The sequence below is a fragment of the Panthera tigris genome, chromosome F2 (assembly GCF_018350195.1).
Source record: "Panthera tigris isolate Pti1 chromosome F2, P.tigris_Pti1_mat1.1, whole genome shotgun sequence".
Classification (NCBI taxonomy): domain Eukaryota; kingdom Metazoa; phylum Chordata; class Mammalia; order Carnivora; family Felidae; genus Panthera; species Panthera tigris.
In genome coordinates, this window is record NC_056676.1 from 56,955,011 (window position 1) to 56,981,047 (window position 26,037).

General features: G+C 36.0%; 1 protein-coding gene across 3 annotated transcripts in view; it reads right to left on the reverse strand.

Annotated features, from left to right (window-relative positions):
• CSMD3 (CUB and Sushi multiple domains 3) overlaps positions 1–26,037 on the reverse strand; it is a 1,242,212-nt gene that overhangs the window by 558,405 nt on the left and 657,770 nt on the right. For all 3 annotated transcript variants that reach the window (XM_042973241.1, XM_042973240.1, XM_042973239.1), the window contains 2 exons: positions 23,140–23,243; positions 2,920–3,032 (listed from right to left, as the gene is read on the reverse strand). In XM_042973241.1, the coding sequence (XP_042829175.1) occupies positions 2,920–3,032; positions 23,140–23,243 (217 nt within the window). The remainder of the gene's footprint in view (positions 1–2,919; positions 3,033–23,139; positions 23,244–26,037) is intronic.

Consider the following 26,037-nt stretch of genomic DNA (forward strand, 5'->3'; position numbering starts at 1 on the left):
ATCTTTTTCTATTTTGGGTTTCTTAATAGGAGATGTCATTGGAATCTTATTTTCTTTTAAAGCAAGTTTTAGAAGAACTGTCACAGGCAATGAGCACAACATAATTTAAGAATTAAAATATATTATTAAAGAAAAACCCAAAATCTAAGTTGCATAATTCAGTCACTACCTTTAAAATTAAAATATATATACATACATATATTAAAAGAAAATATGCCATAAAATCTATGTTTAATTTACAGGAGAGCTAAGTCAATGCTGTCTCATGCAAAATCTACAGATGACAAAAAGAAGACATCTTTAGATCAATCTGGAAAGTTTTTATAGCAGGTGTTCCATTTAAAACCAACACACTACTTAACACAGAGCGTGGTAATTATGAAAATTATTTTTAGTAGGCGAAGTTGCTGAAGCTATCTGCACATCAAAATTTGAAACTTCTCAAAATGAACCCTGCTTCAACTTTGAGCTCAGGTTTTAAATCATGGAGAATGCAAAAGTATGATTTTCACAGTAGGAAAAAAAAATCGTGGTAAACTAAATTTTTAAGGACATACTTTACCCTATATTACATCACATTTACAGGTTAAATCATTTGTTCAGTTTTACTAATCGCCCATGATGACATAGCAAAAGGTTGCTAATGGAAATATGAAGATGAATGTGACATATTTCCATCTGGTAAGATAATGTGTGCATGTGTGTATATATAATATATGGTACAGGTCTTATAAAACAGAGAAAGTGTTATTTTGTGATAAGAAGAGTTAAGAAAGACTTCACAGAAGAAATGTTTGAATTTTGTCTTGCAGGGTGAGTGATGTGATGCTGATAAAATAAGAATAGAGACCCAGAGAGAATTGTCTGCATGTGCCCAGAGGAGAGGTAGGAAGCAACTTGCTGGGATGGAGGGTTGCAGATACTTTGAGAAAACTGAATTATAGAAAGAAAAAGACAGGCTGAACAAAGCTGGAAGGTAAGATCTCTAGAAGTTGCGGACTTTATCTCTAAGCAATGAAAAGTATGAAAACACCTACGGCTGGAGTGTCACGTGACACTTCCTTGCTGCTAGAGATCATTCACAGTGCAGAGGAGGTTAGATTAGAATAGAGGGAAGAGACGGGGACGAGTAAAGGCAACATTCACTAAGAATCCCCCGTGTTGGTTTCAATTTTCTCATCTCTGTAGATATTCGTGCTTGAGTGGTTGGGTATGTTTTTCTGTGCCACTGTATTACGATCTTCCTGAGAGACTACATCTGGCTCTTCTTTCTATATTCAACAACTCATTCAGTAGCCAACACACAGTAGATCCTTAGGAGACTTTTTTTTTTTTAATTATTTGTTGAAAACTGGGCAGAAAGAAAACAAATTAATTGTGCTCCTTTATAATCTACCTCAGCTCTTGAACTGCAGCGGAGTGGAGAGCTTTGTAAATATGGTTGGAACTCCTCTACTTCTCCAGCAAGTTTTATGAGCCTTAACAACTGTGTTCTTTGTGGAAGCATTATCATTAATGATTTATATAGTTTCTAAGGATTACACAACTATAGGTTTTCTGACAGGTAACCTTCATAGGGTGAAGAAAATAATAAAACCAAGAGGAATACAAAGATGCCAGCTTCATTTAGTGATTTAGAGTGGAAAAATTTTTCAAATGAAAACGTCAAGACGCAGATACTTTTAACAAAAGCTGACCATTCTTGAAAGGTTGCGATTCTGTTGTATTTACCGAGACAGATGTGGATTTTTAAATGGAGGAGGGATATATTTAAAATTATAATCAGGCTAACCTTTTTATTTTTTTGTAACTGACATTTATACAGATTTCCTGAACTATTCAAATTAATATAGTACCAAATTTAGTCACAAGTTAAAAACACTGAGTGCATGTGTTCTGTCTCCCTGACAACATCATGCATTCATTTCCATGTGTCCAGATACAAAGGCATGGCAAGCCACTGTTTGAAAAAGGAAACTGATTAAAAATTATTATAATGCAAGTAAGAGAATTTTTAACAGCTCTTGTTTAAATTGATAAGACAGAGAAAAATGATTTTCACCACGACAGAAATAATAAAATCCAGCAACATAATGTTCTGCTGCTTTCTTATACATTTTTAAGGTATAGATTTCAAGTGAATTTATTAACATTGATATATTTTTCAGTGAGGGTTCTATATTTGCATTTCTAATATACATGTTGCGTGTATATATCCACTGTCTCTATTTGCTTTTAAACAAGGTTCACCATGTGTCACGGTTATTTGCGATTTTACAATGTTTGCATCTATCTCTTATAAATGGAACCAGAACAAAAGATTTTGTTATACCCAGGTCATTTGTCATCAGTCTGGATCACTGCCAATACCGGGGTGGGCGGTAGCAATTTAACACATTTGTGACCCATCACTTACATAGGAATCGATCATTTGAACACCAAGACCATGTATCTGAGCTAAGAGAACAACTGATAGATCCCTCCAATCGCCTCAAAAAGCGGTGCCCTAAATTCTTTGGGGAATTAAATCCTTTACTTTGGATTTAAGTATTTAATCATCAGTATATTACTTTTATCAGGCAAATTGTATAAATGTATAAAACTACATTGTCTGTTCTGGGAAAGGCGAGGAGTCCAGAGTGACTAAAATAGAGGGAAATTACAGTAGCCTGGGGGAGAGATGAAGTATGCAAAATAGACACATCCTAAAGGAAAAGAAGAAAGCCAGTCCTATTTTTACTTAAAGAGAAGTGAAATCAACATTTATAGTTAAATTTAAAAAAGAAGCATTTTGGTAGAATATATTCTTGCTTATGTTCTGGGAAACTTTCATTTGTAGATGCAATTAAGCTCGAATTTAAAAGTATCCTCTGGTGGTATTAAGATAGCATATTTCCCACAGTAGCAATCCATCATTACCTTTGTAGTTAACCTTGAAGCCAACAGATCCAACACTTTCATCTGTTTGAAGGTGCAGCCACATTTGGCTACTCATGCTCACTATCAAGTCTGGCACAAAGCTTCCAGTCAGCCTAAAAGAGAGATGGACGGAGAAGAGAGAAATGTGTTATTAAAACATTCTCTGCATGCAAATTAGGAGACAGAACTGTTTCTCAATATTTCCTTGGCTAGAAAAAAAAAAAAAGACTGTCAGATAAACTCGCCTTGATATAATAGAACAAACCACACAATTTAGTGATCGAGATTTATTATGAGCAAGTGCCAGTTCATGTGTTTAACTAGGTTAGGTCTTTCATAACCCTGAGGCAAGATACTAAATTTTAGACTATCAGAGAATCTTATACTTCTTTTGAACTGAAAAGAAAAAAAGGATCTAAAAAAATCTTTATTTTTTTTAAAACACCAGGCATGCTCTTTATTTTAACCTTTCAAGTTTTACAGAACGCTGTTCTAAAGAAATATTGTAGAAAAACACTCAAGCACTGTGCAAAACAATAAAATGGCATGGAATATAATATACCCCTTTGCAATACTGATATCAGAGTACCTATGTCATGTATTTTTGTTTTACTGCAAACAGTTTTACCTTAGAAACATGCTGCTAGTTTGATGCAGCATCACCGGATCTATGCATTAATAATCTCATTCAGTAATGCTCAATTTTTTAACCTTAAAAAGGGGAATTACCTCATGTTTCCCTCTATCATTAATTATGTTACAGTCACACGTTTGAACCAAAGCCAAGGGTCATATAAAGGAGGAAAACAAATGAGTAAATAAGACTTTGGACGAGGGGGAGTTTGTCAAGAATAGGAAGAGGAAAAAAAAAATGGATTCACTGCTGAGTAAAATATCCATATTAGTAAAGACTTCTAAATTATATACTGAAAGATAGGTTTTTAAAATAAGAAATTCTTAAGTGTTTACCTACTTTGTTGCTAGACCATGAGGATTGCTGGAAAATTACATGAGGAGAGAAGCTATAAATTTCCCCTCCAAAATAAAATGGGCACCTAAGAGAACAGGCATTTGGATGGAGGCTACACTACAATTAAACCAGCAGAGGGCAGCACGGATGCCCATATCCTCAAAGTGACCATGACCGCAAAATGCTCTGCTCATTACTCAGCCACCCAAACTGTAAAATATCGTCAGCAGACTGCATTAAATATAGCTGTGTCACTAGTGTCCAGTGTGACAGAATTTATGGGAATCTGTCACAAATAACCTCAGTTAAATACAATGATTTAATTATGGGGTTATATGTGATACTGAGGAATACTGGTAAGATATAAAGATACTATAAAATATTATGGAATCTTAAAGCGTATTCATTTTCTTCCTGCCAAAGCAAATGTAAAATTATTATAATATAAAAGATTTACATACATACATTATCCTTTATGTATATCTGTATATACACCTTTGTACACATATCTATATATGTCCACACACACACACACCCCATCGTTTGAAAAGATGTTTCATTGCTTCTGGGTCTTCTGGCTAAAAGATCATGCAGTTAAACTTTATGGTATATGAACTTCCAATTTTCAAATTGGTGAGTTGATAAGTACTACTCTTCTGAGCTATAGTAGAGAGACAGGTTTATTTAGGGGCAAGAGTGAGGACTCAACCTGAGATACATGACAGAAAGTAAAATCATTTCACTATGAAATGGGCATGAGAGCTTAACACTCGAGGACATATGTCAGGCACACCATATCAAATGCACCAACAATCTATTTCACATTAATTATTAAAGGTTGTTTTCATGAGAGGATTGAATTATTATTTACTTCACTATGTTTTCATTTCTTTTTCAGTCCTGAACTTCTACCAGTCCCAAACTTCTGGCATGATAATTGTGTCAGTTCATAAAAAACAGTTAACACATACAGTCTAAACTGTCCCCTGGCTAACTTGTTTCCCTATGATCCTACCCAGTTCCCACCTCATGGCTGGTGTAAGAGTAAATAGAAATCTTAAAAATAATAATAATTTAAAATGTCCATGATGCAGGGCACATGGGTGTCTCAGTTGCTTAAGCATCTGACTTGATTTTGGCTCAGGTCGTGATCTCACAATTTGTGAGATCCAGCCCTGCATCGGGCTCTGCGCTGACGGTGCGGAACCTCCTTAGGATTCTCTCCCTCCTCTCTATCTCTGCCCCTACCCCACTTGTGTGCTCACCTTCTCTCTCTCTTCCAAAATAATAAATAAATAAATTCCATTATGCTAAAGGAGAAAGCCCCCTTCTCTTTAGCATTTCCTTTAGAAAATTTGAAATCATAAATATCTGTTTTTTTCAAATGTGTATAAATATTTTAAGTCAATTAAGCCTCTTGCCAATGTTGGATCTTGTGAATGTCTGTCTTGGAGGCCTGGGTGCTATCTCTTTGAAATGCAAACATCAAGGAGGATGTTGCCTTGTTTCCCCGCTTTTGTGGGAATTTAAGTCTAGGCACATAACTCCATGATGTAACTCCCTGTCCATCATAAAGATTGGAAAAGTTTTATCTTTAATTTTTTTTGGATAAGACAATGAACATGCATCTAAGTGACTGTATCTGCCTGACTATATAAAAGGGCAAGATTTATTTCTCTGCAGTCTCCTTAGTGGCTTGCCCATGATACACACACATCACAGTCTGGTGTAATGCTTATTTAATATTAAAACTGTTTCGTTCATTCTTACATTCTGTGGACAGCATTGACTAGGCTGACAGGAGATTTTCTCTTTAATTATATTTCCCCAACAATTTGGTGATGAGGATGGGATACAAGGACAGTTCTTGAATTAAATGGACCAGCTAAAAGTCTTGTGGTCACAAACAGTCTGGTAAAATGCTTTGGATTATAAAGTTTCTCTTCTAGCATTCTGCTTTTTTGAAATACTATCTGAATGAACTATTCTCTCAAATTCAAGGTTTTATTATTAGGAAGCAAGGGTAAATTGGGCTCTACAATCCCATCAAGATCATGATTAGCTCTGATGGTGAAAAATATGGGATGTTTGCAGTTCGTTCTTTTAAACAGGTACTGTCTCTCTGTCACATTTGGAATAATGGAAGGATCTAGTCTTTCAGGATTTTTGAGATTTTTAGGAGGGCATCATCCCAAGAAAACTGAATACTTGTATTTATTGCATAGATATCATTCTAAGAGGAAAGTTAAAAATGATTTGGACAGTCAGAGTAAAGATTGAAAAGAACGGAAGAAAAAAAACCTGAGAATTCAAGTGACTTTCTCTTTCACAGAGCCTCTGCCTTCTTTCCTCTGCTGTCTCTGCTCCCTCTGTTTACCCCCCTCTCTTTCTCCTTTAAATTTACAGCCCCACACTTGGGGATGTGGACTAGCTACCATGTGGAATTCTGCAACCAGCCGATTTTGCTCATTTGACAGACCAAGCATGTTGGGGACCAGACGAAGACCCACCAACCACATTAAAGAGTAGTCAGGTATCCACTATCTTCCACAACTGTGGAAGAACGAAGGGTTCAGGAGACCCACTGAAAGACACTGACACAGCCTTTCTTCTAAAGGTGAGCTGGGAGAAACCACAGTGTTATAAACAGAAGACAGGTGAATCCCCTATTATTCTCCATATAACATTTGTTGAGACTTTTATAGAATTTACTAGCATGATTCTAGGGGCAGATGAAAATCGTCCTCTGGCTCTACCCACCTTTATCTTAGCTCTCGTCCTGACTATCCAAGCTCAAATTAAGGAAAAAGGGGGGTGGGTACAACGGAAAGGACAACTATTACTCAAATCTTACCAGTAGTTACTCAGTTTGGGGACAATCAGAATATGAAAAAGAAAATGAAAAGTTAAAACCTGCTAGTTAACTGTTCAGTTAAGACTGTTTACATCACTGGTGAAATGCACGTTACAGTAAATTGCCCTCTGGCTAACATATCCTTGTTTTTTTCTGGTAGATACTACTGTTACTTATTCTGAAATTTCCCCAAAAAGTGCTCAGATTTTAATTGTGATAGATCAATACAGGTCACTGGTAATTTGAATCAGCTTTATGCGTCTTTTCTTATGTTGGTTCCCACATGAACAGATCCCATGACTGAGGAAAACACTTTCTTACTTTCTCCTGATTCCCTGTAAACCTTTTGGGGAGAGATCTCTCATGCAAATTAAGACTACCATATTGTATACTCCATCTGGAGTGTCTGTGAAAAGTCCTCAAAAAAAAAGCATTTGGTTTGGTTACTATGTGCCTTCCACAAGAAAAGGGATATAGCAGAGGACTGCAGTCCCACGGCACACGGAAAAAGTACCCTGAATAGAAACATATCGATAGATTACTTTAGGTCCAAGGAATAATAACACTGATTTAATGCGAGATACAGAACCAATGGAAATCACGCATCAAGAGCAAAAGTCATGTGCCAAACAATACTCTCTGCTGAGGGCTCAACAGGGCTCAACTAGAAGGAAAATCAATTATAAAAAATTAGAAAAACAAAGGATAATTATAAAAGAAAGGGTACTCACCCTATAATATTAATATGAATACTGCCAACTCCCAGTAAAGAAGTTAAATTTGATAAAGATGGTTACCTTGTTTATAAGATCTTAAGGAAATAAATACATTCATTGTTCCATGAATGCCTGTGGTTCCTAACACCAGAACTATTATAATTTTGGTGTCATCCTCTGCAAAGCTTTTCTCCAATGTATCTATTTTCTGCCCTTCTTTTTTCTGCCAGTTCCCATCATGGACAAGTCTAAATTCTAGTTTGCTTTTACGTAGGAAGAAGTTCAATATTTATGGAAACGATTTTTCAAGGGTTTCAATACCCTCTATTTCTCTAGTCATATACAGGAAAACTTAATGAAAGCTGTCCCACCAGAAGGATCTATAGGTTTCAATATGTAGATGGTTTTCCGGTAGAACCAGATACTAAAGCGCCAAGTAGAAACGATGCTTTGGCTTCGTTACAATTTCCTTCTTTCACAAGGGCACATGGCCTCACCAGATAAAGTGCATTGCTGCCAAACCGAGGTAAAATATTCAGGGTATCTGTTGATGCCAACGGCCCCCAAAGGATACACTATAGGAGTCATCGCATTTTGCAAATGAAATACCTTACGACATAAAAACAATCTAGACAATTTTGGGGACTAGGACGATATTGTAGACAATGGATTCGAACCTCTGCAGAGCGTGCAAAACCTCTGGTAGAGCAAATGCATGGTAACTGCTCAGTACTGTCTCAGTGTTGGGATTCTGAATTTTGAAATACAGTTGTGTTGTGAAAATCAAGGTGCTAATTTTGGAATCTTAACTCAAAAGTGAGGATGAGACCACCTATCAATAATGTTATTTCTCAGGTCTTCTGGGGGCCACGGCACTGTGGGTACTGGGATGCTTTGGTAGCAGCAGACACATTTTAAAAAAGGCTCAGCTCCTTACCTTGAGTCACCTGGCTGACTTCTTTCCAAGTCCTGTGTGTTGTGACAGCTATCTCTCAAGGGTGTAAGATTCCAAACCTGTGGGTATGCCATCAGGCTACTTATAAACAGGCATTATCCTTCAATCCTAATACTCTGTTAATAAATGTAATCTCTTAGATCTTGTGAGTTCTTTTTACCAGATCCTAATCAAATAGATGATCACAGCTGTTCCATGGTAATAGAAGAAGACGCTTGGCCCTGACTTGATTTGTCTGATATTCTTGTTCATCAATGACAATTTAATAATGTTTGCCAGTACGTCATATGCTCTGGATACTTGAGGTTTTGTATGGTCTACTGATTTCTTACGAAATTTTGGAAGCTTCTATTTTGCCCTGAACTTAGATGACACAAGCTGCCTCGTCAATAGCAATAAAAAGAAATTGCACCCCTATATAGTAAGTGTTTGTTACCTGTCATGCAGCAGAACAAATTTGGAAAAACAGAAGATTGTCTACTTTGAGGGGAAATAAAGTATCTCATGGAAGATTGATAGCTGACTTGTTAAAGGTTGTACAACTGCCTGCTCAGATCAGTGTTCTCTTGTAGAGCTCACACAGGCAGAATGAAAACTTCAGAAGGCAATGATTTTGCTGACAGAGCTTCAAAAGCCACTGTTAAATGTGGCAGACTTCAAACTTAGAAGCCTCATATCCAATACAATAAGAATTTTTGTTAATTCCCAAAAAATATGCTTCACACACACACATACACACGTACAAATGGATTAGAAAAGGAGCTAAAAGGGGCGCCTGGGGCTCAATTGGTTAAGCATCTGACTTCAGCTCAGGTCATGATCTCACTGTTCATGAGTTCAAGACCTGCATCAGGCTCTGTGCTGACAACTCAGAGCCTGGAGCCTGCTTTTGATTCTGTCTCTCCCTCTCTCTCTGCCCCTCCCCCACTCATGCTTGTGCTCGTGCTCTCTCTCTCTCTCTCTCTCTCTCTCAAATAAACAAACATTAAAAAAATTAAGGGAAGGAGCTAAAAGAAATTTGACTGAACTATGGGAATTATCTAACAAAAATATTCCTATGGCATAGTCCATATTTCTTGGGTAGTAATATTATCTCATCAACATAATCATCAAGTAAAAGAGAGATTTTAAAGGCACTAGACTCTTACCACATATAACTAAAAGATGAAGTTGTTCAAAACATTCTAAAGACATGAAAATTTGTCAGCAGAATGCTTTACAGGCCACTATGTACAGGCAGTTTTCCCCAACCAACTTTTCTAGAATTTTGATGGCACTTGGATGTCATATAATTAATTCTTGTGGTGTTTAAGAGATTTTGTGTAGTTATGTATTGTGATATCCGGATGGTCTGAAGAGGTGTTTCCCTGTTCAAATGCCAATCCTCAGGCAGTGGTAAATTCTGTCTTAATACACACATTTTCCACTTGGAGGAAACCACAGCCTAATGAATCAGAGAGAGGAAGTTACCTGATTTCTACTTGCCATCCAGTAATTATGCCCATATTTACAGATTCCTATAAGATAAATCAAACTCATTTCCTAAAATTCAGCAGGATACTTGCCTCATATGGCCTAGAACTTTACTGCTAGCCTTATGAAAAATCAGAGCAACCCCTGCAAGCAAGCAAAATATTTTTCCCTTTGAACTTATATTTGGCAGACTTATGAACTGGGGTCAGAGATCGTGTCCTGTACCCAATTTAACTGAATCCTCTCATAAACATGTTCAATACTTCAAAGGGCTTTTGTTCTTCCCTAGAAGTCCTGAGACATAAGGTTATAAGGACCTTGAAGGACCCACCAGAAGAATTCTGCCCCCACTATTGACCGGGAGATTCTATCCACCTAAAATTGTCGTAGAGGAAAGATCGGCTGTTCCTGTGATGGAGGGAGTCTTTCAAGTGAAGTTGATCATCCATATGATCATATCAAAGTGAAAGAAAAACCTAGGGAGACCCAGGCTTGCCAAGTAAAGCCAGCAGCACATTAAGTGTCAGGCAGTTGTTCTCAAAAAGGACCTAAAACTTACATTTTCTAGAGCAACTGATGATGGCACTGAACTCAACTGAAAGAAGGTATTCTGGCAAACTTAGAATGTTCATGGACAGCCTTGCTACCCTAGTCACAGCAATGTTGTTTCAACTGCTTTAAAAATCACGCTTTATTAGGGGCAAAAACATGTTATTTGTTAAAGCATTTTTTTCCTTTCTGTACTCCCAGGAATATGTCCCATGATCATAATTTCCAAACATCTGAAAATTGTATTCCTAATGTTCCCCTGAGCTTAACTAAACTTTCAACAGTCTTCTTCCAGACTAGAGAGACCTAGCCTACCTTTTTAAAGAGCATTTACTTTAGAAAACTTGGAATTGTAAATCCTTTCTCTGCACTTTGAGAAGCAAATTTTCTACACCCCAAGAATGTGTTTCTCAAGGACCTGGGAGCCATCCCTCTGAAGCATAATCATCAAAGGAATTAGCACTCTGATCTCTCAGTTTCTGTGGGTGGGTAAGAGCTCAACATCAGCATCAATTAGCAAACACAGATGACCTATTCATACTTACTAATCTCCCATCTACAGTTCTTCAGTAACTTTCCTCTAGTTTTCTCAGCTCATAAAAACTACTCCATTTTTTATTTCACCAGTTGAGTGTGATTCCTCTTCCCTATTGTAATAGTATTGACTCCTATATCAATAGTATTGGTCCCTATTGCAGTAGGAGCCAATAGTCTTGAAGAAAGTTTTCCCTGTTTAACTGGTCTGACATAATTTTTCTCTTATACCAGTAGACATGTGATCTGGACTTATAAATCCAGGAATCCAATTACTGGCAGAACAAAAGTGAGACTATCTTCTTACTAGTTTTTAAGAATGCCAAAGTAAAGTAACTAATACATATCCAGATACTCACTTGTGGGGAATAAGTTTAGCAATTCCCTGAGCTTGCACCAATGGGTAAACAAGGTTTAGGATGAAAGCACCCAAGATTAGGTAAACAGGGTGAAAGCACCCCCAACGTAGTACAAAAGCAGAAAGCTACTTTCACAGGAGGGAAGTACCAGAATAGGTAAACAGGTAAACAGGGCTATAGATGGCAGCAGAGTGAAATTGCCCTGAGAGGAGTTAATTAGCAAAAGAAAGGTGCCTTGTTGAGCCTGAGGTAGCATGCTCTGTCTTCCCCTAGGCAAACTAGATAGACAGATGGCTTGCCTCCTGCCTGCCATAAACAACCATCTGACCAGCACCCAGGCACCTGGATTTTGTTTTGTGTTGACCCAAACCCCTAACACTGCATATCTTCGAAACCCCCTTTCTCTCACACACACAAGTTAATGTTCACAGTTTCATTGTCTCTTTGTTCACACCCATCACGTTTGTAAGTCTTCTGATCCTAATAAAAATGGAACAAGGACCCTTACTCTGGGCTCTTGTCTCCTCCCGGACATTAGGCTCTCTCACACATTTAATTCTGCATCCGCTCTCTTGCTGGACAAGAGAGAACTCCAGATTCAAAGTTGGCAACACTCACTCCCTAAATTTGACACAAAACCAGTTTTGTTAACTGGTTTGGAAAGAGCTTGCAGAATGACAAGAATCTAATTAGATGACAGACTGAAATCTGCCATTTACAAATGAAGACTGCAGAAGCTAGGTCTAATGCCACTTGATTAACTTCAAAATATAAGTTCTCTCCAGTCCAAGTATCGATAAGCAAAAGTGATTGTCTATTATCAATGGAGATTTACTGTTATAATATAACTATTGATTTTGACCCATGCAAAACATGGCTGACAGACTGGCTTTGTCCTCAAGACTTATGATAATTAGAACCATGTATTATTAAACACTAGAAGTATAATATGTACCCTTCAAAGGGGCCTCATACTAATAGATAATGGTTCTGAGTATCTTTGTGTTTCCATCTTGGAAAAATTATTTGGAAAGATGGAATTATTACTGCAGGGCCTGGATTATCTTGTAAGTGTAATTCTTCCTATGTGATTGATGGAAACTTAGGAGAAATTTACTGGGCTCTCAAGAAAAAACTCAGAAAATTAGGTTCAGTCTCCAGGGTGAGGCTACTCTTAGTAAGATTTCATAAGCTACTATAAAATAATATAATAAACAGTTAGTCATTTGAATATATAACCAATATAGATATCACAGCAATTTGTGAAACTAATGTTTGGTGAAAGAGAATTTTTTATTATTTATTTATTTTAATGTTTAGTTTTGAGAGAGAGAGAGAGAGACAGAGACAGAGACAGAGACAGAGACAGAGTGCGAACAGGGGAGGGGCAGAGAGAGAGAGAGGGAGACACAGAATCCGAAGCAGGCTCCAGGCTCTGAGCTGTCAGCACAGAGACGGATCCGGGGCTCAAACCCATGAACTGTGAGATCATGACCTGAGCCAAAGTTGGACGCTCAACCGACTGAGCCACTCAAGTGCGCCTAGAGAATTTTTGATCATTGCTAATCAAGAATCTGCTTTACCCATTCACCATTTCTACAACTTATTTAAAGGTTATTCCTCTAAGGCTAATATTGTACTGTAATTTTAAATTCATCCTATTGTATTCCTGGTAATTGCTTTGCTTTGTATTTTACTGTGGGCTTGTTGTATATTTAGAGGACTGCAAACTGCCCAGAGGAAAAGTAGAAACAGCAATAGAGATAATTATAAAATTGTAGTTTTATTATAAAGTAGTCACAAAAAGAAAAATTATAAGCACAAATACAAACAAAACATTTTTGAATTGTCTGTGGTTCCAAAAGGGAAAGAAAACTTTCCTCCTTTTCCATTTCTTTTTATCATTTCCTTTAGAAAACTTAAAATTATAAATGCCTGCTTTCTCTCTTTCTTTTAGACGTGAATGTTTTAAAAGCTAAACATACCGCTTCTGGTTTTGTCCAAGAATGTCTTGCATGGAGGCCTTGGAGTCATTTCTTTGCAATGTGAACATGAAAAAAGATGGTATCCTTTTACACTCCTTCCATGAGCGAGAGTTAAAGCCATGGTACTTGGCTCCAGGATGTCACTTACAGCTTATCGTGAGGATAAAATGTTTATTTTGTTTTACTTTTGATAAGGATAATTAACATGTATGTAATGGATCGCACCTGCTTACACAAATGAGCGAGATTGTTTCTCTCTTTTTTCAATCTCTTTAGCAGATTGCCTACAATGTGGGTCGCAGTCTGGTTTAATCCTTATTCAATATTAAAACTAATTCAGTCTTTTTTACATATAGTGAAAAGGATTCTTTGTTGGTAGGTGATTTTATTTTTAATTCTATTTTTTAACACTGGGTATCTACCTTGAAACTATGCACTTTGCATGCTGCCTCAATGGCAGGTTCCTCCCAACATCCCTACAAGCAGTGTAGTTTAGACTCAAACTGTAGGATTCATCCACTTTGGACGACTTTCTGTTCAACTCCCATCACTGACAATCAAGGGTGCTTTTTTTGCCATGCAGGAAGGAGTCTTAGATCATTCTCAAATGAGTATTCAAATGGTTTTAGTATATTTTTAATACATTTTTATTGGGGCTCCTGGGTGGCTTGGTCAGTTAAGCATCCACCTCTTGATTTTGGCTCAGGTCATGATCTCACATTGTGTGAGTTCGAGCCCCTCAGTGGGCTCCTGGCTGACACTGCGAAAGTGTGGAGCCTGCTTAGGACTCTGTCTGTCTCTCTCTCTCTGGCGCTCTCTCTCTCTCTCTCTCTCTGTTTCTGTCTCTCCCCTATGCCTGCTCTCTCTCCCCCCAAAGAATAAATAAACTTAAAAAAATACATCTTTATGAACCTGTTATCTATAAACTTAAAAAAAGAAACTTCTTTAATACATGTTGATTAACAGGCTGAATAACCCCAGTGTTCATAATACATTCTAATCTTCCTGGTTTGCCCCTTCATGCTATGATAAAAGAGCAAAAGCTCTAAATAAAGTGCACTCAGAAATCTTTCTCAAGTACTCAAATACAATATGGAAAACAAAATTCTATTAGGCTCAATGCCTGATTTTCTTTATAATCACTCTAGGAATATGGGTGTATCCATTAGAGATAACAGCTTCAGTCCTATATTCCAACATATTTTTGTATCATGAAACATTTGTCTTTTATGGAAACATTTAATATTAAATCTTCTAATATAGCACTATCAAGAGTGATTTACATGTTCACTTTGTGAACCTGAAATTCACTAAGCATGATGATGGCTGCAAAACATTAGATTAAAATAAAACAACAACAATCTTGAAACCTTGAAATATCACCACTGGGTGACATCAGAAAGTGGGGTTGCCTCACATCTATTAGGATGGTTATTATCAAAAAGACGAGAAGTGACACATGTTGGTGAGGATGTGGAGAAAAAGAAACCCTTGTACGTCACTGGTGGGAAGGTAAACTGGTACAGTCACTATGAAACAGTATGAAGGTTCTTCAAGGAATTAAAAATAGAACTACCATACTATCCAGCAATCCCACTACCGGGTATATATTCAAAGGAAATGAACTCAGTATTTCAAAGAGATCTCTGGACTCCCATGTTCACTGCAGCCTTATTTGTAATAGTCAAGATGTGGAAACAACCTAAGCGTCTGCTAGCAGATAAATGGATCAAGAAAATGTTAAATTATACAGTGGAATATTATATGATATCATACAGTGGAATATTATTCAATCTTCAAAAAGAAGGAAATCCTGTCATTTGCACCAACATGAATGAAACTGGAGGGGGTTATGCTTAGTGAAAAAAGCCAGACAGAGAAAGACAAATACTGTATAATGTCACTCACATGTGAAATCTTATTTGAAAAAAGTCATATCGATAAAAACAGAGTACAATAATGGTTGCCAGGTGTTGGGAGTTGGGGAAATAAACAGAGCTTGGTAAAAGGGTATGAATTTTCAGCTCCAAGTTAAATAATCGTGACTATGGTTAATAACACTGTATTGCTGTCTCATATAATTGAAATCTGCTAAGAGCATAGAACTTAAATGTTCTTACACACACACAAAAAAAAAAAGAAAAGAAAAAAGAAAAGAAAAATAAATAAAAGAAAAAAGGAAAAAGAAAAATATGTGAGGTGGTGATGAAGGATTGACTAACTCAATGAGGAAAAACCCTTTCACAATGTATACATTTATCAAATCATCATGGCATATACTTTAAATACTTAACGCTTTGTCAATTATATCGCAATAAACTGGGAAAAATAAAAAAGTAAAAAAAGGTAAATCAACATACTAGAAAGATAACAAAAATAATATAGTGCTTTAAAAATAATAATGCAAAAGTACTAACAACGACAGGACTACATAAATGGTAGCTCAATTAGGCAACTTGAGTAGTCAGTAATTGTGGCATTTATTTCATTTATGATTAGTGTTCAGAAATGCTAATTATTGGCTAATTCAAAAGCATAAGGTGTATGAACAGGTCTGTTGCAGTTCTTATTACATATACAAAAAGATTTCTGTATCGACATTTGTTTTAGGAAAGAGAATGGAAGATCAAGGCCTCAGCCCGTACATCTTAGGACTGAACTTTGTACACCACACTTAATTTATATATTGAGCAGTCTTGCAAGGTGTAGTGTTTATAATAGTTACTGTTTGTGGGAGGAAATCGAGCTTATTTAGATACCCTTCCTATATTTTGTTGCAATATTTTTTTCACAACCACTTTTGAAATGTCTACCATAGTAAAAATATTCCTGATTAGGAGAAAAACAATAACTAAAAAACTTTTTTATTTATTTTAGATAATTCAATCTATTCAGAAATAAATACACAGAGAACAAACCAAAGCAAACAGTAGTAAACTGACTTGTCCTTTAGTAAAATCATCAGGGTTTTCATAATAGAAAGCTGTAGCAGGGCGCCTGGGTGGCTCAGTCGGTTGAGCGTCCGACTCTGGCTCAGGTCATGATCTCATGGTCCGTGAGTTCCAGCCCCATATCAGGCTCTGTGCTGACAGCTTGGAGCCTGTCACCTGCTTCAGATTTTGTGTCTCCCTCACTCTCTGCCCCTCCCCCGCTCATGCTCTGTCTCTCAAAAATCAATAAACATCAAAAAAAATTTAAAAAAAAGAAAGCTGTAGCTATGCTCACAGTGAAGAAATAATGAAGAACTATAAAAAGTAAGGTATCTCTATATTTAATAAGTTGTTGCTAGAAGTCAAAATGTCACAGAGGCTATTTTCATACTTTGGCCTAAGGTAATTCTCAAATCCAAGGGCACATATTTACTGTGGCCCAACAGTAAGTCATCTTAATGAGTATACACCAAATCTTGTCCACAGGATGAAAAAATTGCTGCCGTCAGTTTGACTGCTTTTCCTGGATGTGGTATCAGTGAGTGTTGCTGAAATCCCCAGTGCTAGAGACTGAATGTGCCCCATCCTGTCCCATTTCATATGTTGAAAACTAATCCCCAAGTATAAGGGTATTTGTAGGTAGAGACTTTGAAAGGAAATTATCTCATGAGGGATGAGCCCTCATCCGTGAATTTCTGCCCCTATAAAAGAGGCCCTAGAGAAATCCCTACCTCCTTCTGCCATGTGCAGACACAGTGAAATGATGGCCATCTGTGAATCAGAAAGTGAATCCTCACCAGACACTGAATCTCCTGGCAATGTTGGACTTCCAACTTTCAGAACCGTGAGAAATAAATCTCTTGTTGATATAGCATCCAGTCCGTGGTATATTTGTGACAGCATCCTGAGTGAAATAAGGCATCCAGATAGCCTGCACAGCGTTCTACAGATCTGCAAAGATATCCTTTCTGCTCACGTGTCTCAGTAAGTATCTTGGTACAGAGTACTTTTGCCTCTCCCATTATATTTCATGCAATACCCAGCAGTGTTAACACGAGGCTGTGTGAGGTATTTTGGGAAACCTTAGATGAGTAAAAGATAGTTGCTACTCTCAAGGAACTTAAAGTGATGGTGAGCACGTGTATAAGTGTGTGTGTGTGTGTGTGTGTGTGTGTGTGTGTGTGTGTGTGTGTGTGTGGTGGAGGAGGGTAAGGAGAGGTGCAAAGCAGAGTAAAGGTCAATAAGAAGAGATTTTTTTTCTTTTTGTTGAATAACGCTACCGTAAGGGGTGAAGAATTTTTCCGACTGGTCAATTTTCTAAGCTCTTTTTATTTATACTGTGGTCATCAATCTCTTAAAAATATTACCTTGGTGCTATATTTAGGATATTCCCTTCTTTCATCAGCCCATGGTGTTTATTGGTATTTAGATTTTTTTTTCATTATTAACAGAGGGAAGTACAAAAGCAAATTTGGGAAGGGACAATTCCCTGGATGTAGAAGAGTTTGCTCAAGGCAAATATCATGTGTAGTCTCATACTAAGAGTGGAGCCTACATTTTAACAGAGTGAATGGCTGAGTAGTTAAAAAAGAAAAAAAACCTTGGGCAAAGTAGCTTGTCAAAACATATGAACCAATGAACTGAGAGCAATAACAATAATCCATAAGCATAGCAAAACAGAGCTATCTTTTCCAGAGAGCTAATATAAATATCACTTACTAAAATATTAAGTTAATAAAATATTCATTTTAAAATTAGGTCAACAAAAAAGTGTGTGTGCGTGTATGTACTCAAAAAAAGTTCCTAGGGAAGACTATTGCTAATCTACACCAACGTATATCTGAGAAGCAAATTTTACATTGTACTTTGATTTTTTTAGGAGAAACCAGAATTTCAAAGTAAGGGAATTAAGCACATTTAGATATCTAAAACAGCAGTTTTCACCTTAAGATGTTGGTTCAAATACAATGTCATCCATTCACGATCAGTGCATTCTCATACAAGTTCAAGGGCTATCTCAGGGATAGAAGACATTTTTTTTCTCATCTTTCACTATGCAAGTCTTTACAGTGTCACCGTGAATCCAATAATGAAATAGCAAAGCATGTGAGAGAAAAGGCCAGAAAGAGAATCACATGCTTGATCAAATGCCTAACCATCTTCGTTTGGTGCTACACAGATGAAAAGGGTAGACAAATAATCAGCATCCCTTCCTTCTTTGTGCAGATGAAGTGAGGGCTGGAGGTGAATTCAATGCCAGTAACTGCCTTGTCATCACTGTTAGTTCTCTTACATCTATTACATCCATTTTCACTATCAGGTGAATTTACACTAAGTGTGAAAAAGCATATGGAAAACAATCTGAAGAAAGTTAAACTCATTTTAACAGCCTTTAAAAGACAATACCATGATCGTTCAAATCCATTACCTGAATTTTTATCAGCCGGCTAAATTCATATTCTGGTCTCTTTTGACTCTTGTCACTATACCACTATGAAGTTGCCAGGAATAAAAAATGCTATTTCAAAATGGGGGATAAAGAATGCTCTCCAAGTAATTCCATTGGAGAGGAAATTAATAAGAGATAGACAACTCTACAAATGGACAATAGACTATGGGGCAGCAAATGACAGAAGCAACAAATCTCTGAATTGTGAATTTAGGTTTGTGACTTAAATTGGCATTATTTCAGGAATTTGCATCTGATAAAACTATATGGAGAATTCAGTGTCACATATGAAGTCCAACTACAATGCATTCTCCATTACTTAATAATTTTGTCGCTGATAACTTCACCATGGGTATTTCTTTGGAGTCAGTCTCAAGGTAAAGAGATGTAGCACACTTACATTATTTTTAAGTTACTGTACTACAAAAACTATATGCTTTGTACTTTGGAGAAAGAAATTACAAGAATTATTTTTTAAAAATTTCTTAATTAGTTCCCTTTTTTAGAGGATAATTTTAACTATTGAACATATGTTGTGACTATTGAATACACACACACACATACATACACACATTTGTGTGTATGTGGAATAGAATATGACAATTGACTTAACTTTTTAGAACTTAAGTATTAAGAAAAGGAGAAACAAAAACACCGCATATTTCCAATGCTTAACTTAATCCTATGACCTAAACAGAATAGGTTGAATGTTCCACATCTGGTTAAACATTTACCAAAGTGATGCGTCCTGTGTTTATTAATCAGAACTTATAAAATGAATATAAGCTGAATTCATCTTTTTATAAAATACTTTCAAATATTATGATATTGCATAGTTTTCTGTTAGATGCAAGCATTTTCCATGTTTTTTTTACCATGTTTTTTGACTTTTAGCTATTGAATCTTTTAAAATAAATTTATTTAAGAAAGTAATTTTGGTGCCAAAAATTACTTACTAGCATATGGATCAAACTTAAAAATCAAAAAGGAGTTAAGAGATGAATAAACAGATTGCTAAATAAGATGTCTAGATGGAGACTAGTTTTCACTCTTAGAAGAGCAATATTTAAAATAAATTCTTGGTGCACTTGGGTTGATTAAGCATCAGATTCTTGATTCTGGCTCAAATCATAATCTCACAGTTCATGAGTTCAAGCTCTATATCAAGCCCCACATTGTTGGGCCCCACGTTAGATTGGGCCCCACATGGGGTTCCTTTCTGTAGCCTGCTTAGGATTTACTCTCTGTCCCTTCCCCACCTTCTCTTTCTCTCTCTCTCAAGAATAAATAACATTTAAAAAATAAAACAAACCAGTTTCTTTAAATAAATTATTAACAATTTACCATGCCACATATGTAATGCTACTTTTAAATGTGAACAAGACAGCCTCTTTCCTGATCCCTTCCCCACGGAGGGTCGTCTTCTGACCTTTCCTTAAGTATCACCCAGGGATGTGTCTGCCTGGTACCTGCATCCCTCCCCCATTTCTCCTTCCAGATCCTAGACCAGTTGCCAGCCCATGGTGTCATTAGAACAGAAATTGGAAGTAAGTCTTTCAAACTTCTAGAGTAATTTCAAAGAGTAATTTTGTGTGGTGAATTTTGCCATAGAAAATAATGGGATTGTACTTACATGTGTTTTTATTTCATTTTTCGAGAAATTTATTTTTCTTTCACTTTGCAAAAGTATCAGTTCAAGATGGATAAGAATAAAAACAAATGTTCTGTCTTACAGTTTGTTTGACAAGTACTGTTCTACAACTCACTGGCACCTGGTACCCGGATTTCCCCGCTACCTGTACTTGCATGGGCCTTTTTCCCAGGTATGTTATTCCCAGGGCCAGATTACAGGACCCATATGTGCATCCCTTGGCATAGTGGGCCGTGTTTTCAGGCAGGTGTGGGTAGTTTGAATGTTTAGGCTGAGGAGTCCACATGCATGGTGAAGGATAGAGCTGACGTTGGCAAGAGTCAGTGGCAGCTACTGGCTGGGGCTAGGACCGTATTTGCCCATGACTTCATGTCCCAGCAAGGAAAATCACACAATTCCAAAGTGTATTTATCAAGGTAGGAGGATGGAATATATTGCATTTAAGGTAAGTAGCTTGATTTATACCTTTTAATATTTATACCTTTTAATATTTTAATATTAATATTTAATATTTAATATTTAATATACCTAACATTCGATAGGTGAGTTTGCAATTGCATTCTTACTCTGGGCCCTGCAAATGCCCAAATGGGTGGTCCTAAAGTTGGGAAAGCTAACTTCCTTGAGAAATATGCTTCAGGTTGACTCGAATTTATATCAGCTTCTCTGGTGGATACAAATCCAGTAAGTTCTATTATTATAGAGTCTTAGAGTTCAAAGGAGCTTCTGATCTAATTCCAACTCTGACAGGAATGTGAGAAGAGGAAACAGTGTAACCTTTTCTTCTTTTTCCTACTAGCAGCAAAAGGAAACTTATCTTAGTCTGTAACATACAGCTAACTGCATTGGACTATTTACTTGGAATATAAAGGCACTTCCCTTCCGCACATTTGTCCTCTACAGGGTTTTTTGTTGTCCAGCTAATTTGGGGATTGCCTTCTTCCAAAATCCAATTCTAAGCCTTTTTTTTCCCCACTTAATTATCCCATGCTTCGTACTTCATCTGATATTTGATTCATTCAATACAGGACTTTTAAAATTCATTTAAAAATATCTCCACCCCTGTCTTCCAATGTAAAAGGAAATAAGGACATCATGCACCCTTGACAAGGAGCATTTTGAAATGGACAGCAAAACCACTAACAGAATTTTAGGTTTTTTGTTTTCTTTTTTGAGGCAATTGAGGTTAAATCAGAGTGGGTTCAAAATTCTCTAAAAAGTAGGTTTGCAGAAAATTAAGGAATTAAGGAGTGTGGCAGAGGCAGCAGTGGAGTGTATGAAGGTAGGAGAAGCATGTTCACATGGAGGGGTCAGGAAACAAAGGTGTAACCCTCTCCCCTTCCACCACCTAGAATGGGGTTCTGGATTTATACAGAAGTTCTTTTGATTAAGGAGGAGTTAATGTGTATTTATTTAATGTTTATTTATTTTTGAGAGAGCCAGAGACAGAATGAGAGCAGGGGACGGGCAGACAGAGAGGGAGACACAGAACCTGAAGCAGGCTGCAGGCTCTGAGTCGTCAGCACAAAGCCTGACATGGAGCTCGAACTCACGAACTGCAAGATCATGACTTGAGACAAGTTGGTCGCTTAACTGACTGAGCCACCCAGGCGCCCCAAGAAGAGTTCCTTTTTTTTTTTAAGATAATGTATGACTATATTTAAAATAAGAGTTGTGTGTGTGTGTGTTTTTTTTTTTTCCTCTCGGTACGTAAACATGTACAGTAAAGTTATTGCCCTGTTTCTTTTGAGTTTTGTAAAAACATTAGATATATATCATTACAAAAAGATCTGCATCTGAATAATGTGTGTCTCTGTGCGCGCGCCCGCGCATTCACACACGTTAGTCTCGCAGTCTTAGGTTTACTTAAGCATGATGCATTTTTTTTCTTTCTCTCTCCTAGCTCTCCCTCATTGGGGACCAATTTAGATTTATTGATTGAACAGTCTAAAAGGTAATGCTCACAGAATGAAGCTTTAATTTTTATTCTCACTGGAGATGAAATACTCAGTGTGAACTTTGATTTGATGGTGTAGGGAAATCCATTGGGTTGGTAAAGCCTGAACTGAAAATCAACAGTTATGAAAGGAATTCTGAGAGAAAGTGTACCCTAAGATTTTGAGGTTCACAGAAGAGAACACATGCTCCCCCAGCTCCAACATTTTTCATGCCATTATCAGAGGTAGATTATTGTAATGAAAAGCCTAAGGATTGGGCAATAAGTAAATTCCTAACGTTTCCTTTGTTTCAATATATGATCATTATTTTAGCCCAGATTAAGAACCATATTTGGTCTATTTTACCTATTTCAACTCTGAGAGTGGTTTATTGCTAACTACTTCAAGTGTTAAACCACTGTAAAACTCTAAACTTAAATCTCGATGGCTAGGTATGTTTTTATGGCTAATAAGAACAGCACACATCAGTCTTCAGTACCAGTATCAGAGTCCTCTGGGATCCATTTTATACTTATTTTTTCAATCCATTTTTAAGTTCAGTAGTGGCAAGGATATTTTCCAAAATAAGGTCTAATCAACTACTTCTGCAATTTTACTATAAGCCTCCATTTCCTACAGGTCACTGTCTGGCAATGAATTCTAAAAAAAAAAAAATGGTTTCAATCAGGTACGTTAAACCTCACTCAAGAAGAACTAATAAAAATACTATACATAGGTTGATTATAATAACCAAGTTACTATGCTTCTTCTGTTGTTAGCAGTGGTAGGGACCAAAAAAGGGTAAAATTTAATAAGGACCTGATAGGCAAAGTCAAGAATGAAATGTTGAGCACTTACACTTGGAGCACTGTCCTGGGGTCTCCAACTTCGCCCCCATCACCAATTGTCAGGGTATCATAGCCAATCTCCAGATCGAATTCTTCAAAATTTATCTGTATAACCTAGAAATAAACAGAAACAAATCTTTCAAATATGTTGCACTATTTAATAAAAACAGAAAGCAATGACAAAAGGACATTTAAAATGCATATTAGACTTACTATATTTATCCATAAAAATTTATTATCATGGCAGTTAATCACGTTAGACTCTTCCTAAAGTTCAGTCATTACAATTTCCATGATTTTTATTTGCTGTATTGTACCTTCTGTAATAATTTTTCAATGGAATGGCATGGCTTCTGTTTATAGAACATTCTTATTTGAAGCATGATTAATGCAAATCTACTTTGAGAAGGCTTTATAAAAAGTACATGTAGGTGGAGAGTGGTTTTCCATACATTTGCATATATTTTTATAAAGCTGACATGAAAAAACACGGAGTGTGCTATTTCCATTAAATAGTAAAGCTTAAAAAATGTTAGAGCTAAATTTGAATCTAGATCACCAGATTTAAAGGTATCAGATTTATTTTTGTGTATCCTTTGGTAACAGAATCCCTCAAATACATTACGACATTCTAACAAAACTGGGAGCAAATTATACCACAACAAGTAATTTAGTTATTACTTTTTACTAAAATATACTCATGCATTCATACATTGTTTACACATCTATAAAAATTCGTATTTAATAAAATTGCAATTCTTAAATCAGGAACCTAATATAATATTAAATAATAACAATTAAGAATAAGTGCAGGAAGAAATTACATAAATACCGTCCTATATGCAATCATGCCTTGAGGAAGAAATAATTAATAATAAAATATTATTCATTACCAGATTAAAAAAGATGAATGCCCAAGGTTACCAATTTTACTAAAGAATAAATGAAAAAGACATCTCTCTAATAATTTTCATAACTATTTGTTATTTTGGTATCCTAAAAGGAAATTCTAAAAAATGAGAGATTTTATATTGTTTTTAAACTTTATAACAAAAAAAGTTTTTTTTGATTATGCCTTTCTCTTGATTTTTTAAATGATTTTATATTAGCATTGACTAAAGCAATTGTTTTTGTTCAAATCTAAATATAGCATATATAAAAACATTGAATTATACATTTTACATGGCTGTAGTTAAAAAAATATGTTTCCCTGAGTGCTTCCTGCTGTCCACTGAGTTACATATGAATATTCTCAATTAATAATTGCCTGTCAAGAGAGATTTAGGTTGCTTTTCATTTTTTTGCTATTATAAGCAGACATGGTTATGAACACTATTAAACAATTTCTGGTTCAAAATCTATCTCTAGGTTATATGCTTAGAAGTGTAATTTCTGGACAATAACAAAGCAAAAATTCAATTTCATAATACTGTACCATAAGGTTTTTCAAAATTATTTTACCAATTTAAATGCTCACAATTCATGTACATTAAAGTTACATTATTTCTATCAATCTAGAGAATTTAAAAGTGATCTTTTGTGTTTTATTCATTAGTAATTAAATTGTATACATTTTTATATATTTATCATTTATGTTTCCTTTTCTGTGACATGACTCTTTGTATTTTGGCTATTTTCACTTGAACTGCTTGTTATTGATTGCGGTAATTCCTTATGTCAGTGATTCCTAACATGTTTCCTTTATAGCACACGTAGAAAAGAACAATATTTAAGACACACTGAAGTGAGCATATGAGGATAAGAAGAAATTACTAATTTACTACAGTAGGAATTTTAATCTCTTATTTTATAAGTAGTATTTTTGCATTCCCCATGATCCAATGTCACAAAGATATTTTCTTCAACTCTTTATTTTGGGGAAACTAACTTCTATAAAAAGTATGAAGTAGGTACATATGCAATAATAATAGAAAACCAGCACAGCATTACCTTCATTTTTTAACTCCAAAATGAAAAACAGTTGTCTTAATAATTTTAATTGAATAAATAGACCTCTTTTCCCAGTGATCTGCATGGCAGACTCTGACATATATCAAGAGTCTACATATGAGGATGTTGGTTTGGGAGCTCCAGATTCTATTCTTTCAGTCAGTTTGCATGTCTCGGAAGCAACATAAATTGGCTTAACTGTTTTTACTATAAAATAAGACTCTAGGGGCGCCTGGGTGGCTCAGTCGGTTAAGCCTCCGACTTCAGCTCAGGTCACGATCTCGCGGTCCGTGAGTTCGAGCCCCGCGTCGGGCTCTGGGCTGATGGCTCAGAGCCTGGAGCCTGCTTCCGATTCTGTGTCTCCCTCTCTCTCTGCCCCTCCCCCATTCATGCTCTGTCTCTCTCTGTCTCAAAAATAAATAAATGTTAAAAAAAAAATTAAAAAAAAATAAAAATAAAAATAAAAATAAAATAAGACTCTATCTTATGAGTCACATACTCCATTTTTCTATACACATTTTGAAAACATCTTTTGTTATTTTCTATATAAAAAATATACAAAACATTTGTTGTTTGTACATAGAAATACTTTTCTTCACTGAGCTCATATGTAGGCAACTTGATAAGATTTTATTATTTTTCCCTGTTATTTATTACTTGTAAATTATTTTTTTGTTTTGTATATAACAAGCATGTCTTCTGTAAGCAACAATTTTGATTCTTGTTTATTCTTTGTTTCTTTTATCTGAACTGCCTTCAATCTCTGGTACAATGTCGGATAGAATAGGCTACAGTTGGTCTCATTAAAATGTACCTCATTTGAAAGGGCGCGCTTCTAATGTTTCACCATTAAGAATATTATTGAGGTAAATATACTTTGTGAAGGCAAGGAGGTTTTATTCTCTGATTTTACTTGCTAGTTGAGTATCAAAATTTTACTGATATCATCAAATAAAGT